This window comes from Fomitiporia mediterranea, assembly GCF_000271605.1.
Source record: "Fomitiporia mediterranea MF3/22 unplaced genomic scaffold FOMMEscaffold_17, whole genome shotgun sequence".
NCBI classification, from domain to species: Eukaryota; Fungi; Basidiomycota; class Agaricomycetes; order Hymenochaetales; family Hymenochaetaceae; genus Fomitiporia; species Fomitiporia mediterranea.
Genome location: NW_006760402.1, coordinates 387,759 through 400,799, shown reverse-complemented (window position 1 = coordinate 400,799; position 13,041 = coordinate 387,759). Strand labels below are relative to the sequence as shown.

Below are 13,041 nucleotides of genomic sequence, written 5' to 3'. Positions count from 1 at the left end.
AACATTGTATTTGTGTTATGAATGAGTTCCAACTAAATTTACATTAATTTTAAAGGAATAATGAAGAAATTTGGTTAAGAATTGAGTAAGATACAGAGGAAAGTGTGTGCTCACTGTATGAGACAGTGAGCTCAAGGTGTGGCAGGTGGGGAGGGCACAGTTGCCATATAGGGCACTCAGCATACTTATTTTATTTTATTTTATTTTGACTTAGAATTTTTTTTACTATTTAAGTCTAGTATTAAGTACAGTTAGGGAGAAAAGCTCAAAAGGTACCTAATTAGAGGGACTACAAGGGTCTTGTACACCCTCTAATTAGGCCCCTTACAGTATGTCCCTCAGGTGGTGATTTCGTTAATGAATTTTATAAAATATTTCAATGCATGTTATATTAGAATAACACACTCGGAACATGTAACACCAACTCAGGGCATTACAGCACCCCAAAGATGTTCATGGCTCATCAATCCCAATACTCCAACAAATTAAAAAAACGACTTAAACCCCATGACGAATTAAAAACATGTGAAGAGCATTTCCACATTTTCAAACAATAAAAAACGGACAAACGTAAAGACATGATGAATGTAGGCACGAGAGGGGTAAGAGTAAATTGGGATGACGAGAAGTCAATGGGATAAGGAGTAAAGAGAAAGGAAAGGGAGGGGAAACAGGTAATTATAGAGAAAGTGAAATAACGAAATGAGATTCATTTTCGTGAAAAGGCGTTAGTCGTAACAGGATCGAGAAATGCAAATTACGTAGCTGAGCAATGAAGAAAAGAAGAGGAAGAGTAAAGAAATAACCGTAAAAGCGATTACTATAGCTCGCGACGAAAGCAATTGTACAAGGGAGAGGAAAAGAGGGGTAATGGTATGAAGAAGTGCCGTTTTGTGTATATATATGCTATTTCACTTGCTAGTGGACAAAGCTGCCTGAGCAAGGAGTGCTTTCTCTTTCAGGACGGGTGGGTAACTGTTCATTAGGTGTGCGAGTGGTCGAAGTTCTTCTTGATCGAGGAGTGCGATGGTGACTTTAGGCTGTAGACATCAAAATGTAAGTCGTCTGAGATAAACCATAACGAGAAGAGAGGCAGCTTACCGCTCCTTTGATGCCGAATCCCTTTACTACTCGGAAACTGCAAGGAAGGAAATAGTCAGCACTGCTTACATTTATTCTCTGCTTCATATGCTTACAGTTTATCACCAAGTTGTTGCTTCTGCTTCGGAACGGGCATTTCTCGAAGCGAATCAACGAACTCATCCGTAGCCTTTATAATAAGTGGGTCCGCCTTGGACAGGCCCAGCGCTTCAGCCGTCGAGTTATCGCGCACAATCTCGATGATCTTCGCAGCTGGCAACTGTGCGAGCTTGTCGACTGAAGTAGGTAATGCGCTAAGAGTGCCCGTTACGGACTTGCTGGGTGGCGTCAAAGGCGCAGCAGGAGATGCCGCCGCCGATGGCGCACGAGATGACAAGGCCGGCGTCTGAGGCGAGTCCTCGAGAGCACTTGATGCGGTGGACTTCCTTGCTGGAGTCACTGGCGCAGTGACCGCGGATGGTTCTTCGACATCACCGTCATCACTATCAAGCACAAGCTTGGCATCCGCAACCTTCCCACGCAGAACTTCGACGTTGAACAGGCACATAGCGCGCTCGCGCTTGCTGAGACTCATAAGTAGCTCGGTGATCGCTGCCGCACGATCTGAGTCGGGTTCAATTCTCCCAACAGCTGCGCGAAGGCGTTCGCGCTCTGATGCTCCTCCTCCACCTGGAATTGCATTCGACGCTGGGGACGATGTACGCGGCGGCGTCGAGAGTGGTGAGGAGTGCGAAATGGGTGTTGACGGATGGTCGGGTGCGGATGCTGTAGCAGCCAAAACGTTTGGATCCAGCAATCGCGAATCTGCCGACTCTGCTGGAGAAGGGGACTTCCTAGATCGCTCTTTGGACTTATCGCGGGATTCAGGTGCGCTCTTTAATGATTTCTGAGCATTCTGGACGGCCGCAGAGAAACGAGACGAATCATGAATAGCATCGACGACTTCTGCAAGTGACAATCCGAGAAGAGCGTTGACGACTCCATCGACCTCGGATTCCGGGACTTCATTGAGCGACTTCACCCGTCGCTGCAGGTCTCCTGAGAGTACTTCCTTCCTTACCACAGATGACATCGCAGATAGTTCGTCATAGGACATAGCCATCTGGAGTTGTCCAGAAAGCGCAGCCTGCAAAACTTCTCTTTCAACAACTATATATTGGAGAAAAAGATATAATTGCATACGTTGTAGTAGCTGCCAGAACCACGACGTGCACGTTGTTCAGGACCAAGTCGCTCACTGTATCCCGATGCTGGACTTGCAAGACTTTGAAACCCTCCGTGAGGGCTTGGCCAACCATGACTATCGCCTCCCTCACTTGCGGTTGGACTTGTTGCGCCACTTCGGCTGCGAGGATGATTGTTATGCCCACCCGCAAAACGCGCTGCAAGCTTCTCTTGCCGAAGTTGTTTCGGCTCGTGGAGGCGTACAACAATTTGCTTCTGACCGAGTACGACGCCATTCATAGAATGCAGTGCTAAAGCGGCTTGGTCTGGTGTCTGGTAAGAAACGAAGCCGAAACCACGACTGCGCCCGCTCTCATCCCGCATCACACGCGCACTACAAACACGTATTAACAGGATGAAATATCAGAGTGACAAAAGTAAACTGTACCTAACAATCTGTCCAAACTGGGTAAAGTGTTGGAATAATGTCCCCGAGTCGATGGTCTCGTCGATATTCTACACAGGAAATGGGTCAGGCCGAGATACGTAGTCAGAGGAAAGTGTTATAAAATGCCGTAATGCATGACAGCCCGAAACGTGGGCAATGGGAGAGACATTGAAATCGTCTACACACCTTCACGAATAAATTGCATGGATCAATCAGTCCACTATGGCTACCAGCCCCAGGACCACTGAGCGGCGCGAACTGAACTTGCTGCCCGGGCCCATGAACAAATGGTCCAGACATCCGCCTCGGAGATGGCGAATGAGACGCTCCACGACCAGTATGTGGAGGGTATGGGACTCCGCTCGGAACAAATGGAGGAGCAACGGGACTAAATTCTCCAGGTCCTCCGGGAGCACGACGTGGGTGATATATTTGTACAGCAATATTCTGATTCTCGACTTCAGCGCAATGCATCTCTGCTTCTGCGACTTTTGCGTCTTCTTCGCGCCAATATTCGAGTACACCGGTATCTGTCCCGAACAGTGTCTGTGTACGGACGCTGGCAAGAGGTCCGAAGGGTCTAAAGAGATCGTATAATTGAGAATCTGTGTAACCAGGCGGGAGCTGCTTCACGATTCGGGGAGAAGCGGATGGAGTGGGAGTAGGAGCCTGCTGGTCAGGTGGAAAGGGCGAGAGCCGAATAGCTACGTTGGCAGCAGCGCCTGGAACTGGACGGCCTTGAAGCGTTGCAAGTGCCTTTTCAGCTATAAATGAAGAAGCGATTAATATACAGAATCAGTGGGACAGGCTATAGAGGAGTAGAGAACCACAAGAACTGGAATTTTGAGTAAACAGAAGTCAAGACTTGCGTGATGTACACGTAGGTTAAATTTCGAATCCGAGAATGAGGTCAGTGTGCGAACGAACGTAACACGCATGCGGTGCATCGCGAAGCTTGACAACGTGAAGTGTTTGGCAAGCCGCACGAGTGGCTACGCGGTCAGCATGCGGCTACATCGAGGAGCAATGCATCTGTCAAGCTCCTTACAGAGACCAGTAGGATGACAATGGACTTGAGAAGGAAATGCACCGTGGAATGCGAGCATAAACGCGTGCACAGAAGCCGTTTCCAACAGACGACGAAAATTGTACCATCAATCTCTTGGAGTGAAGGACACACCTTTATCCAATTCCCTGAACTCGATGGATCCAGAAAGCGGCCTATCAGAGCCATCTCTGACGATATGTGGACGGAACGGAACGCAAGATTCGAATGCCTGCGCGAGTGCGCTGTCGGAGACGTAAGAAGGAAGACCAGAGATGTAGAGCAGCGGTTCGTGCAGGAAAGGGTGAGGTTGCGGTGGTGCCGCCATGATTACGACGCAGAATGTGCGTACAGTCGCAAGGTATATAAAGCGAGCGAGATGAACGTGGACGACACGCTGGAGGACGCGTGCAACGATGAGCAGCAGGTCTCGCGATTGTCGTCGCTGCAGTCAAAAAGTTCCTCTGCTCAGCGCACAATTCATCCCACTTTGGTAGTATTATGTAATAAAATAATCAGTACTCTAAAGTTTATACCGCACAATTTCACAAGGGTAACTTGTACAAATGTAATATAAAGGACAGAACTTAGAACGACGTTCAACGATTGTTTCCGTTTCCACTCGTACGGATTATAGTCGAGACTAAAGAAAATTATTATAAGGACTATATGCTGAATGTTTACATCGAAATCATGAATAATATAAGCACTCCTCTATCCGGATTGATTTATGGGGGAAATTGTCAGAGTAAAACCAAGTTCCAACAAGCACCTCCCTATCGTTTCGCAATATACAAGCTCCTATACAGACAACTGTTAGTGTCGATTAAATTAAAAGATATGTTGCCGGGCTGTACCTTATACAGCTCCACCCTTTGCAAAAACTAGCTCGTAGTTATTGCCTGGCCAGTGCTCAATGCCAAGCAGCACAGTCCAACCACACAGCCAGTCAATACGCTTCATACCCCTTATCAGGTCAGTTGAGCCACGTAATTCCTTGCGGCAATAGTATGCTTGAGAAACCTGCTGCTGTGCCACTGTGCCTTTGCCAAGTTGATCCCATTCTTCACGAGGGACAAATTTGTCGAAGAACGAGTACACAGCCCACAGAATATCATCAGTTGTTAATGAGTTGTATTCTGATACCCTGCTGACTGCCTTGATTTCCCAATGTCTTGGAAGTGAAACAGGTAACTGCCCTGTCAGAGTTGACCCATGAAGAGAAAGAGTGACAGCAGTTGGTGCCAAATGTGTAATAGGTCCTGACTTGTAATCTGAACCACAGAGGGAAAAGTTATGATTTGTATTTCCTGGAATATAAGAAATAAAATAAAATTGAGGGCCTTTACTAAAGACTGATAAGAAGTCAGGACCTACTGAGATTCTCTCTGTTCTGCTGTAATGTACTAATTGACAGGGATGTAGTATGCTCTGATAGATAAATGTAGAAATTACTTCTTATAGGAGGATAGAAAATGTTGTATCTGACTATAAGGAAGCTGTTTCTAGTATCTGGTTGTTCTGACAGTCTGTGCAAGTGACTTTGCTGAACAGGGTCATAGCTAACAGTAACTGGCCTTTAATGTTTTACAGCTTACCAGGTAATGTCATAATAGTAATATATTGAGTGTACTGAATAATGTGAGAGGTTTTGATTGTGTTCACCTGGTTAAAGGAAAATGAAAAAAGATTGTACAATAGAAAAAAGAATGGGACAGACTACTATGTATATTGTACTCTAGCTTATTCTCTAAGAAAACAGGATTTACTACCTACTAAATAGTTGATTTACTAATCTGCTCTTAGAAGTGTTTAAAGATAGTATATACAACTTCTTGGCCTTAATCTTGATTGCCCTCCTTAACAGAATGTACAACTTCTTGACCTTGTTCTTCATTGTCCTCCTCAGGAGTAGACAACTCAACCTTAATAGGAGAATGTCTTCTCTACTAAAAATTCTGTAACATAGTAATAATGGATTCCATTTTAATACAAGCTGTAGGCTGGTGATTCTAGTATTGTTGACATAAACTCTAGAGGATATTGTTACACTCTGAATTCTGAGTCTTAGAAGGAGATAGAAGAGATAGAAGCTTATGTTTTATAATAGCTATTATAACCTATTATTCTCTACAGTTAGAGTAAGGACAGTACCTTGTGAATAGCTCTTACAGACTAGAGAATTTGAGCTGAGAGTATGTACAGTTAGTATTTCATATACATAAACAGTCATTCTAAATGTTTAGACATTAGTATTTGTAGAATATAATATTGTTTCTTCTGTTCAGACTAGAAGTTATAAGTTATATACTGTGTTGTTCCTTTTATACCTGAGCTAAGATTTGCTAGACTATAACTAGAAGTAACTATTCAAGCATAACCAAAATTATATATAAGTACAGTTCTAGTATTAGATACTATAATATTGTCTTATTATAGAGTTATAAACAATAAAAACAATTTATTCTGAATGATAGTAATATACTAACTTAATATTAGAGTAAACAATGTTCTTAGTGTAAAGATATACAAGCTCTTTAGTAGTTCCAATTATCTTTAATTTATTCAGAAGGAATAGGAGAAAAGACTATTAATTAGTTTACTAATTGTATCACATTGTAACTTGAATTACTAGTCATATATGTCTAAGCTAATCCTCTACCTATTTATTCTAACACAAGTAATAGATAGCCTGTTCTAGTATTAAAAGCATATCCTAACAAAGGAAGAATGTTTTAATACTTTATTTTTACCTACACATATATCTCCTTTTTAAAAAGCTGAAAGCTAAAATGATTAAGTGTTCAGAGAAAAGTAAAATGTCTAGGAAAACATACTTACTTTATATCCTCCTAAAGATAGAAACATAAGTACTTTATTACTACCTTTACCCTTCCTCTACTATTAAGTAAACATACTCCCTTTAAAATATTACTATATGTCCCACCTCTAATAACTCTTAACTCTTTAAATACAATGTGATTAGAAAGATTAAAATAAGATAGCTTAGTAAGAATCTCTAGAATAATATAAGTAGGCACAGTAGGACTTACTATAGACTCTTCATAATCAGAGTTGGAAGCAATTCTCTCTATTAGTTAGTAAGGTTGATATTGAGAGTAAAGATACATTATAATACTCTATACATGTGTATAAGTATGTTTTGAACAGTACTCACCTTAGTAAGATCAGACCTAGAGTCAAGACTATCTTAAAGCTTATATTATTAGATTTGTTTACATTAGTACTACCTATTACCTTAGGACTAAAACCAGGCTGTACTGTGTTAATATAGAAAGTAGTCTAATACAATTTGTTAAATACCTTACATTTATTTTTCTATATGTATACATTTCTTCAGAAGTAGTGTATAAAGAGTGACAGTAGTAAATATAACTTGTCTCTATTATAATGAGCTAGAGTTTAATTTACTTCTGTTAGCTATAAGACAACAGAATAAGAGTCAGATTAAAAGGAAACTTCAAAGTCAGATAGTTAAAAAGGGGAGTGTTTAAAAGTAGCTCTTAAACAACTTTACAGTTCTATTAGTAAAGTTTGGAACACTTCTAAAATCACATATGAGAGCTGTTTCAGAATATAATATGATAATAACATTCTTTATTAAAGTTGCTACCAGAAGGAATTAGTATACTGATTTAATGTTAGAGTGAACTATATTATTACTGTATAAATATGTAAGCCTTTAGTAACCCAGACATCTTAGAAACACAGTTAGAAAAGTTCCTAAAAAATATTAGTAAGCTAACCAATCTTATTATGTTACAAGTTGGATTTGTATTCACATATTTCCAAGCTGATCCATTTCTAACTCATACAGATATTAGTAGAGAATAACTAGTAACACAATCAAAGGTATAGCTTAGTAGAGACAGTATATTTGGATATTATAGTTTATACCAAACATAGATCTCCATTTCAAATAGCTAAACAGATTACTGTAATATTAGCTAGCTGTGGAGCACCAGAGGGTGCTAAAAGACAATACCATTTGTACATCCTCCTGTAAATAGAAGTGTAGTCACTTGATTGCTAGTTTGATCTTACCTCTTTCTTTGACATGATTTTGACCCATTATAATATTATTATGTACATCACCTCTGACAACTCTTGGTTCCCTGAAGATAACACATTCAGAGAGGTACAAATGAGTCAGCTCTGTAAGGATATGTGGAATAGTACAATGAAGCAGAGTAATTCCTGTTTCAGAATTTCCATGGTCAGAGTCAGGGTCATCCATGAGAGTTATCGTGGAGGAAGACAATAGGCTTCGAAATAGCACGCACGTCCGTTATTGCAACAATATGATAGCTTTCTTCACAGTAACTGAAATATTACTGCCTCACCCAATATTTTATTACAGTCTTACCTAATATAATTGAATCGTGCGTCGCTACAGCTTGCACTGCTATACTGCAACCTAAACCCCTTCTGAATTATACAGGTAGTTAGCGGTATAGTATAAAGATTTCTCCCAAGTAGTATTAGAGGAACATATACACGAATAACAAGGGACAAGAAACAAGCCAATCAAACCCGGGGAACAAGAATGAAGTTTCAAGAAAAAGATTGGAAGTTTACTTCCTCAGAGATCTTTATAATTCTTGAACGGGTCCTTCCGAAGCGCCTCAGCCTCACGGGTTGCGCCCAAGACACCAAGTCCAACAGGCTTTGGACGCATCACCGTCTCTGGAACGATCGACGACGTTGCTGGGCGTTGTTCAATATTCTGACATGAAATCGATGGCAAGGTCAGCTTATAATTTCATAACAATGCGAGAAAATGTACCTCATCTCTGTATGGAACGAACTTTGCCGTGGAACCCTGACTAGGTTTGTCGTTGGCTGGAAGTTCATCCTCTTCGGTCTTCGTAAGCGGCTCGGATTTACTTTCCGATAGCCCCTTTGACGCAAGTCGTTTGCTCCGCCGTGCGTCGGATCCCGCATCTGGATCTTTGAAGGGTACAAACTTAGCGGCGGTTTGCGAGACAGGCGACGTTACAGGCTCTGGATCTTTGAAAGGCACTATTTTGGCCTTTGAGCCACGAGTAGAGCTTTCAGGTTCTGGATCTTTGTACGGCACGAACTTAGCTACAGGGCCAGACGTCGTAGGGGAAGGGATAGATTCAGACTCTGCAGCCGTCGCTGGCATGACCTTGCATCGTGAACTGGACGCAACAGCATTCGAATGTTGCGGAGGATCTCTATACGGTACAAACTTCGGCGCAGCCCTCGCCCGCGCAGCAGCCTCCATCGTAGCAGCCTTTGCCGCGCCCTTCTGCTTCAGAACGGCACCTTGCATCTTCTCTGGAACCCGTCTATTTTCCTTGATACGCTCTGCTCGAGTTCCGAGCTCGGGCCAAGCGTTGCCTGGAGCTTTCTCGGATTTCCCTTCAGGGTCGACGTAGACTGGAATACGTCCGTTCGGACGGGCCCTGCCTTGAGAAGTACCAGGGGCTATGGATGATGAAGATGATGGGGCAGAGAATACGTCGAAGGCCGAGGAGGCCGAGGTTAAAGGTGTGGATGAGGCTGCAGAGGTTGACTTTGATTCAGCAAGAGGTCGCCGACCGGGAGCTGAAGGAGCTGAAGGAGTCGTGGTCGATGTTTCTTCATTCGTAGGCGAGTCTGTTTCTGGTAAAGGAGCTGCAACCATCATGCGCTTTTGGAAATCACGATGCCGTCTCTCAAGATGTTCGAGAGGCTCCGCCTTCCTTGCAATTCCAAGTAAATAAATTTCGTCTGCTTTTGGACGCCTGTATAATTTTGGCATGTCAGCAAATAGCATTTCACAATTGAACAGCTCTCTTACCTATTTATCTTCTCCAGTAGCGATGCATACTCCTCGTACAATTTCGCCCATTTTGTCCCGATGTCATTTGCCAGTAGGAACTCATATATGACTTCAGGGTGGTCGACGTAGCTTGCATACCGTATCCATAGATTTAAGTAGCGTGGATCTCCTTTGGCGTATTCCGAATGGCGCATTGCACGTGTTGCTTCTTCCAGTTGCTCTAGGATACCTGAAGCGGCAGATTGTCCGCGAGGGTAATGCTCGATTATCCATGTCACGAGCCTGACATATGCGTCTAATAGAATCGCCTCAGCCTCCTCCAGAGTGAACTCTTCATCCTCATCGCCTTCTTCTTCTTCATCTTCCTCATCCCTGTCGTCCACATCCTCACCGGCTCTAGAACCTTCATAAGCTTCTTTTTCGGCCTGGTCGTTCAAAGTCTTGAGCTTGTCAACACGAGCCTGGGCCTCACGAACGCGCTCTCGAAGTCTTTCCCTAGTAGCTTCAAGCTTTGCATTCCGTATGCCATGCGGAGTCTTGAGGACACTTGCAAGTGCTGTAACGCGCCGTCCGGAAGCAAGTGGCTGAATGTTCTCCTTTGCGGCTTCGAGGATATCACAGTCAATGATCACGTTCTGATTTTCCTCTTCGTCGTAGTCGTCTGACATTGTAGCTGTTGAGTATTCGAGAGGAGTAGTGCTTATGGCAATGGTCAGTGGTCAAAGAGGTCGAAAGTCAAAGAGGATCTCTGTCGCGTGCTGTTTAAACGTGATGCGCGGACTGAGCCCTCGGACGTCACATGACCGTAAGATTAATAAGCAGCAAGGTACCTGGATTATGTAAATATAAGTTGTTGAAATAGTAGTTACACAGGCACGAAACACATGGATTCTTGAATACTACGCATAAATATATAAAGTCGCTCCTTGGCACATATTCAATGTCGAACACCAATTCAATGACATTGCACCAATAAGAATGAATTGAGATGATGCGCGGCAATAGTATGTTTTACAGTTTATACATATTTTATCAGGAAAGCAAGGAGCACGAAACAGAGAATCAAAATAACAGCTGAGAAATGACAAGATATGTGACCGACACAAACGACTCTGACACAGCTCCTCCTTGCTTATGTACCAGCCACGAATGCAATTCAAATAGGTATCCGCGAAGCCAGAAGAGAAATATAATGTGGGAACTGCAAAAAATTAACCAATCCAAAGTGCTGCCACTCGGCCAGCCGCAGCGACAGAGTCTGTCCGTATTCATGCATTCCTTCCATCTTGTCTTGCCTGATAATTCACCCGTCTATTTCCTCGTGATTCATTTAACCCATCATAACATCATGTAATAGGCTGGGGGCGGAAAGACATGATCTCTTCATACAGAAGCTGCTTCAACTGTTCGCGCGAGATGTCATCCTTGTGGAGATCGAACTCGAAGAATTCGGGGTCGAGCGGCGGAGCTTCTGGTTCGTCGTCCGGATCATGGTATGCCTCGAGGTAAGGGTGCGCAAGCGCTTCTTCTACCGTAATGCGTTTTTTGGGATCAAAGGTCAAGGTTTTCGTTAGGAAATCAATCGCAAGTGGTGAAGCATTCGGGAACAGAGTAGCGAAGGGTCGTCGCTTGCGGAACGGAAGAGCCCGGATATAATCTCGCGATCGCCTGGTCGTGATCGCGTAGAACTCGTCGAGTGTCGGCGTCCCGAGAACATCAAGAATCAAGGTCAACTGGTGGTGGTAGTCACGTCCCGGGAATAGAGGTTTCCCGGAGAGCATCTCGGCTAAGATGCAACCAACAGACCAAATGTCGATGGCCTGTGCAACCGTGTGAGAATGAGAAGTTTGTAGATATCACAAATAGGTGTGCTGACCTTAGTATATTGTTTGAATGTCAGCATGATCTCTGGAGCTCGGTACCACCGCGTCGCCACATATTCCGTCATAAATCCAGTCTCGGTGCCACTTGGCTCGGCGGTCTTCACGGAGCGGGCTAGACCAAAATCGCAGACCTTCAGGTCGCAATTGGCATTTAGGAGTAGATTGGAAGGTTTCAAGTCACGATGGATCACGTCGGCCGAATGAAGTGCCTTGAGGGCTCGTAAAGTTTGGTAAATGAAATACTGTGCGTGATCATCAGAAAGATCCTGAGTTCGGATGACGCGGTGCATGTCTGTTTCCATAAGTTCTTGGATTACTGCGCATATAGTCAGCAATACGACTTCCTGAAAGAAGATAAAGCCACGGACAATAGACCTCTTTGAAGGCTTCGAATGAAGAGGGGCGGATAATATCAAGAATAGAGATGATCTGCACGATTGCCACATGAGGCGACTTGGACAATAAGAGAAATACAAGGGCAGAGGCGTACGTTTTCGCTAACGCCGGATTCACTGAGGAACTTGAGCAACTTCAGTTCCCGTAGTGTTCGGAGGCAGAACATTGAGTGATCAAAGGGCGCGATCTTCTTGATTGCGACTTTCCGGCCGCTTGGCCTGTGAACGGCTGAACACACAATTCCGTACGCGCCTTCGCCCACAACATCGAGAACTTGATACTGTGTGCCTATGTTGCTGTCAGTTTTCTTGATACAGCCACAGAAATCCCTTCAGACACTCACCAACGTTGAACCGGACCTTTCGCGGCGCAGGCTGACCCTGGGAGGCTGCATGTGCATGTTTTGACTTTTGTGCTGGATCAGGCATTACTATTAATTAATTCAAATGCAATCTCTCTTTGAGATGGCACGAGCAAACGACACGGAGGGACGGATACGACGAGGGGAAGAGGACGAGGGAAGGGAGAAAGGACAAGAGGTGGCACTCGAGAACAAGGCTCTCAGAAACGGTAGTTTTGAGGCGCGTGACCCGCGTGACGAGGGCGTGACAGACTGAGTCCAATTGTCAGTTGCAACTGAGGCCGTGAGACAACGTTCTACGCTCACATTCCATCCATTCCATCGCGATGAAACCATCCTGTTTGTATCCTGGCAACCGCGTCGACGCCAATTCCCCTTCTCCTGTAGCCTGAGAGCCGTCTGAAACTGTCTGTCTCCGCCGGTCTGTCTGTGTGAATGTCTATCAATGCTATCATGACCTGTCATCGCTTCAGGCCTCTCCACCTGTCGATTACATTGCTCTGCCCTGCCACTCTTTGCATCCAGCCACATTGGTCTTGTAACCGAGTCAAGTTGTAAGCTCATGTCCCAGAACAGTGGATACGATCGCCTTGTTCATCTCCTTGGTGATCAACATCCTGCTGCTCCCGATACCACCACTAACCGGTTCCGCGCCCCGCGTGCAACGAATAGCAGCTCGAAGCAATCAAATGGCAGCGGGAAAATTAACCTCTTTTCGTCCATTTTTGAATCAGGTCTTTACAACTCACAAATGAGGAGTGCAACGGTCATTTCTGCACCCTGTAGATTGCCTTTCCCCAAAATGCGGAATTACTAAACTTGTTATCGTCT

General features: G+C 44.1%; 4 protein-coding genes across 4 annotated transcripts; all 4 read right to left on the bottom strand.

The window, feature by feature from the left end:
* Positions 1-608: 608 nt before the first annotated feature.
* On the bottom strand, positions 609-4,193 carry FOMMEDRAFT_171180 (uncharacterized protein). Its single transcript, XM_007271452.1, has 7 exons — positions 3,894-4,193; positions 2,900-3,477; positions 2,714-2,781; positions 2,284-2,659; positions 1,197-2,227; positions 1,102-1,138; positions 609-1,040 (listed from the first exon to the last, which is right to left on the bottom strand). Exons 1-7 carry the CDS (start codon positions 4,084-4,086, stop codon positions 912-914), a joined length of 2,412 nt encoding a protein of 803 aa, XP_007271514.1. The 5' UTR covers positions 4,087-4,193; the 3' UTR covers positions 609-911.
* A 423-nt stretch (positions 4,194-4,616) lies between these two features.
* On the bottom strand, positions 4,617-5,655 carry FOMMEDRAFT_31998 (uncharacterized protein; the record flags this gene model as incomplete). The annotated part of the gene is made up of 4 exons (XM_007271371.1): positions 4,617-5,068; positions 5,136-5,164; positions 5,357-5,423; positions 5,535-5,655. 4 exons carry the CDS (start codon positions 5,653-5,655, stop codon positions 4,617-4,619), a joined length of 669 nt encoding a protein of 222 aa, XP_007271433.1.
* A 2,584-nt stretch (positions 5,656-8,239) lies between these two features.
* Positions 8,240-10,238, bottom strand: FOMMEDRAFT_171179 (uncharacterized protein; the record flags this gene model as incomplete). Its single annotated transcript, XM_007271451.1, has 3 exons — positions 8,240-8,505; positions 8,566-9,532; positions 9,589-10,238. The coding sequence occupies 3 exons, from the start codon at positions 10,236-10,238 to the stop codon at positions 8,362-8,364; spliced, it is 1,761 nt and encodes a 586-aa protein (XP_007271513.1). The 3' UTR covers positions 8,240-8,361.
* A 286-nt stretch (positions 10,239-10,524) lies between these two features.
* FOMMEDRAFT_23813 (mitogen-activated protein kinase) lies at positions 10,525-12,376 on the bottom strand. Its single transcript, XM_007271355.1, has 5 exons — positions 12,193-12,376; positions 11,944-12,137; positions 11,822-11,882; positions 11,447-11,769; positions 10,525-11,390 (listed from the first exon to the last, which is right to left on the bottom strand). Exons 1-5 carry the CDS (start codon positions 12,275-12,277, stop codon positions 10,917-10,919), a joined length of 1,137 nt encoding a protein of 378 aa, XP_007271417.1. The 5' UTR covers positions 12,278-12,376; the 3' UTR covers positions 10,525-10,916.
* Positions 12,377-13,041: the final 665 nt, after the last annotated feature.

What these genes read in the sequence shown, in the direction of transcription:
- FOMMEDRAFT_23813 (XM_007271355.1), bottom strand. Translation starts at nt 12,277, where the DNA reads ATGCCTGATCCAGCACAAAAGTCAAAACATGCACATGCAGCCTCCCAG. An exon ending in AAAGGTCCGGTTCAACGTTG is followed by an intron (nt 12,138 to 12,192) that starts GTGAGTGTCTGA and finishes ACAGCAACATAG; the next exon opens with GCACACAGTATCAAGTTCTC. An exon ending in AATCCGGCGTTAGCGAAAAC is followed by an intron (nt 11,883 to 11,943) that starts GTACGCCTCTGC and finishes GCAATCGTGCAG; the next exon opens with ATCATCTCTATTCTTGATAT.
- FOMMEDRAFT_171180 (XM_007271452.1), bottom strand. Translation starts at nt 4,086, where the DNA reads ATGGCGGCACCACCGCAACCTCACCCTTTCCTGCACGAACCGCTGCTC. An exon ending in CATGCAATTTATTCGTGAAG is followed by an intron (nt 2,782 to 2,899) that starts GTGTGTAGACGA and finishes TTTCCTGTGTAG; the next exon opens with AATATCGACGAGACCATCGA. An exon ending in GATTCGGCATCAAAGGAGCG is followed by an intron (nt 1,041 to 1,101) that starts GTAAGCTGCCTC and finishes TGATGTCTACAG; the next exon opens with CCTAAAGTCACCATCGCACT.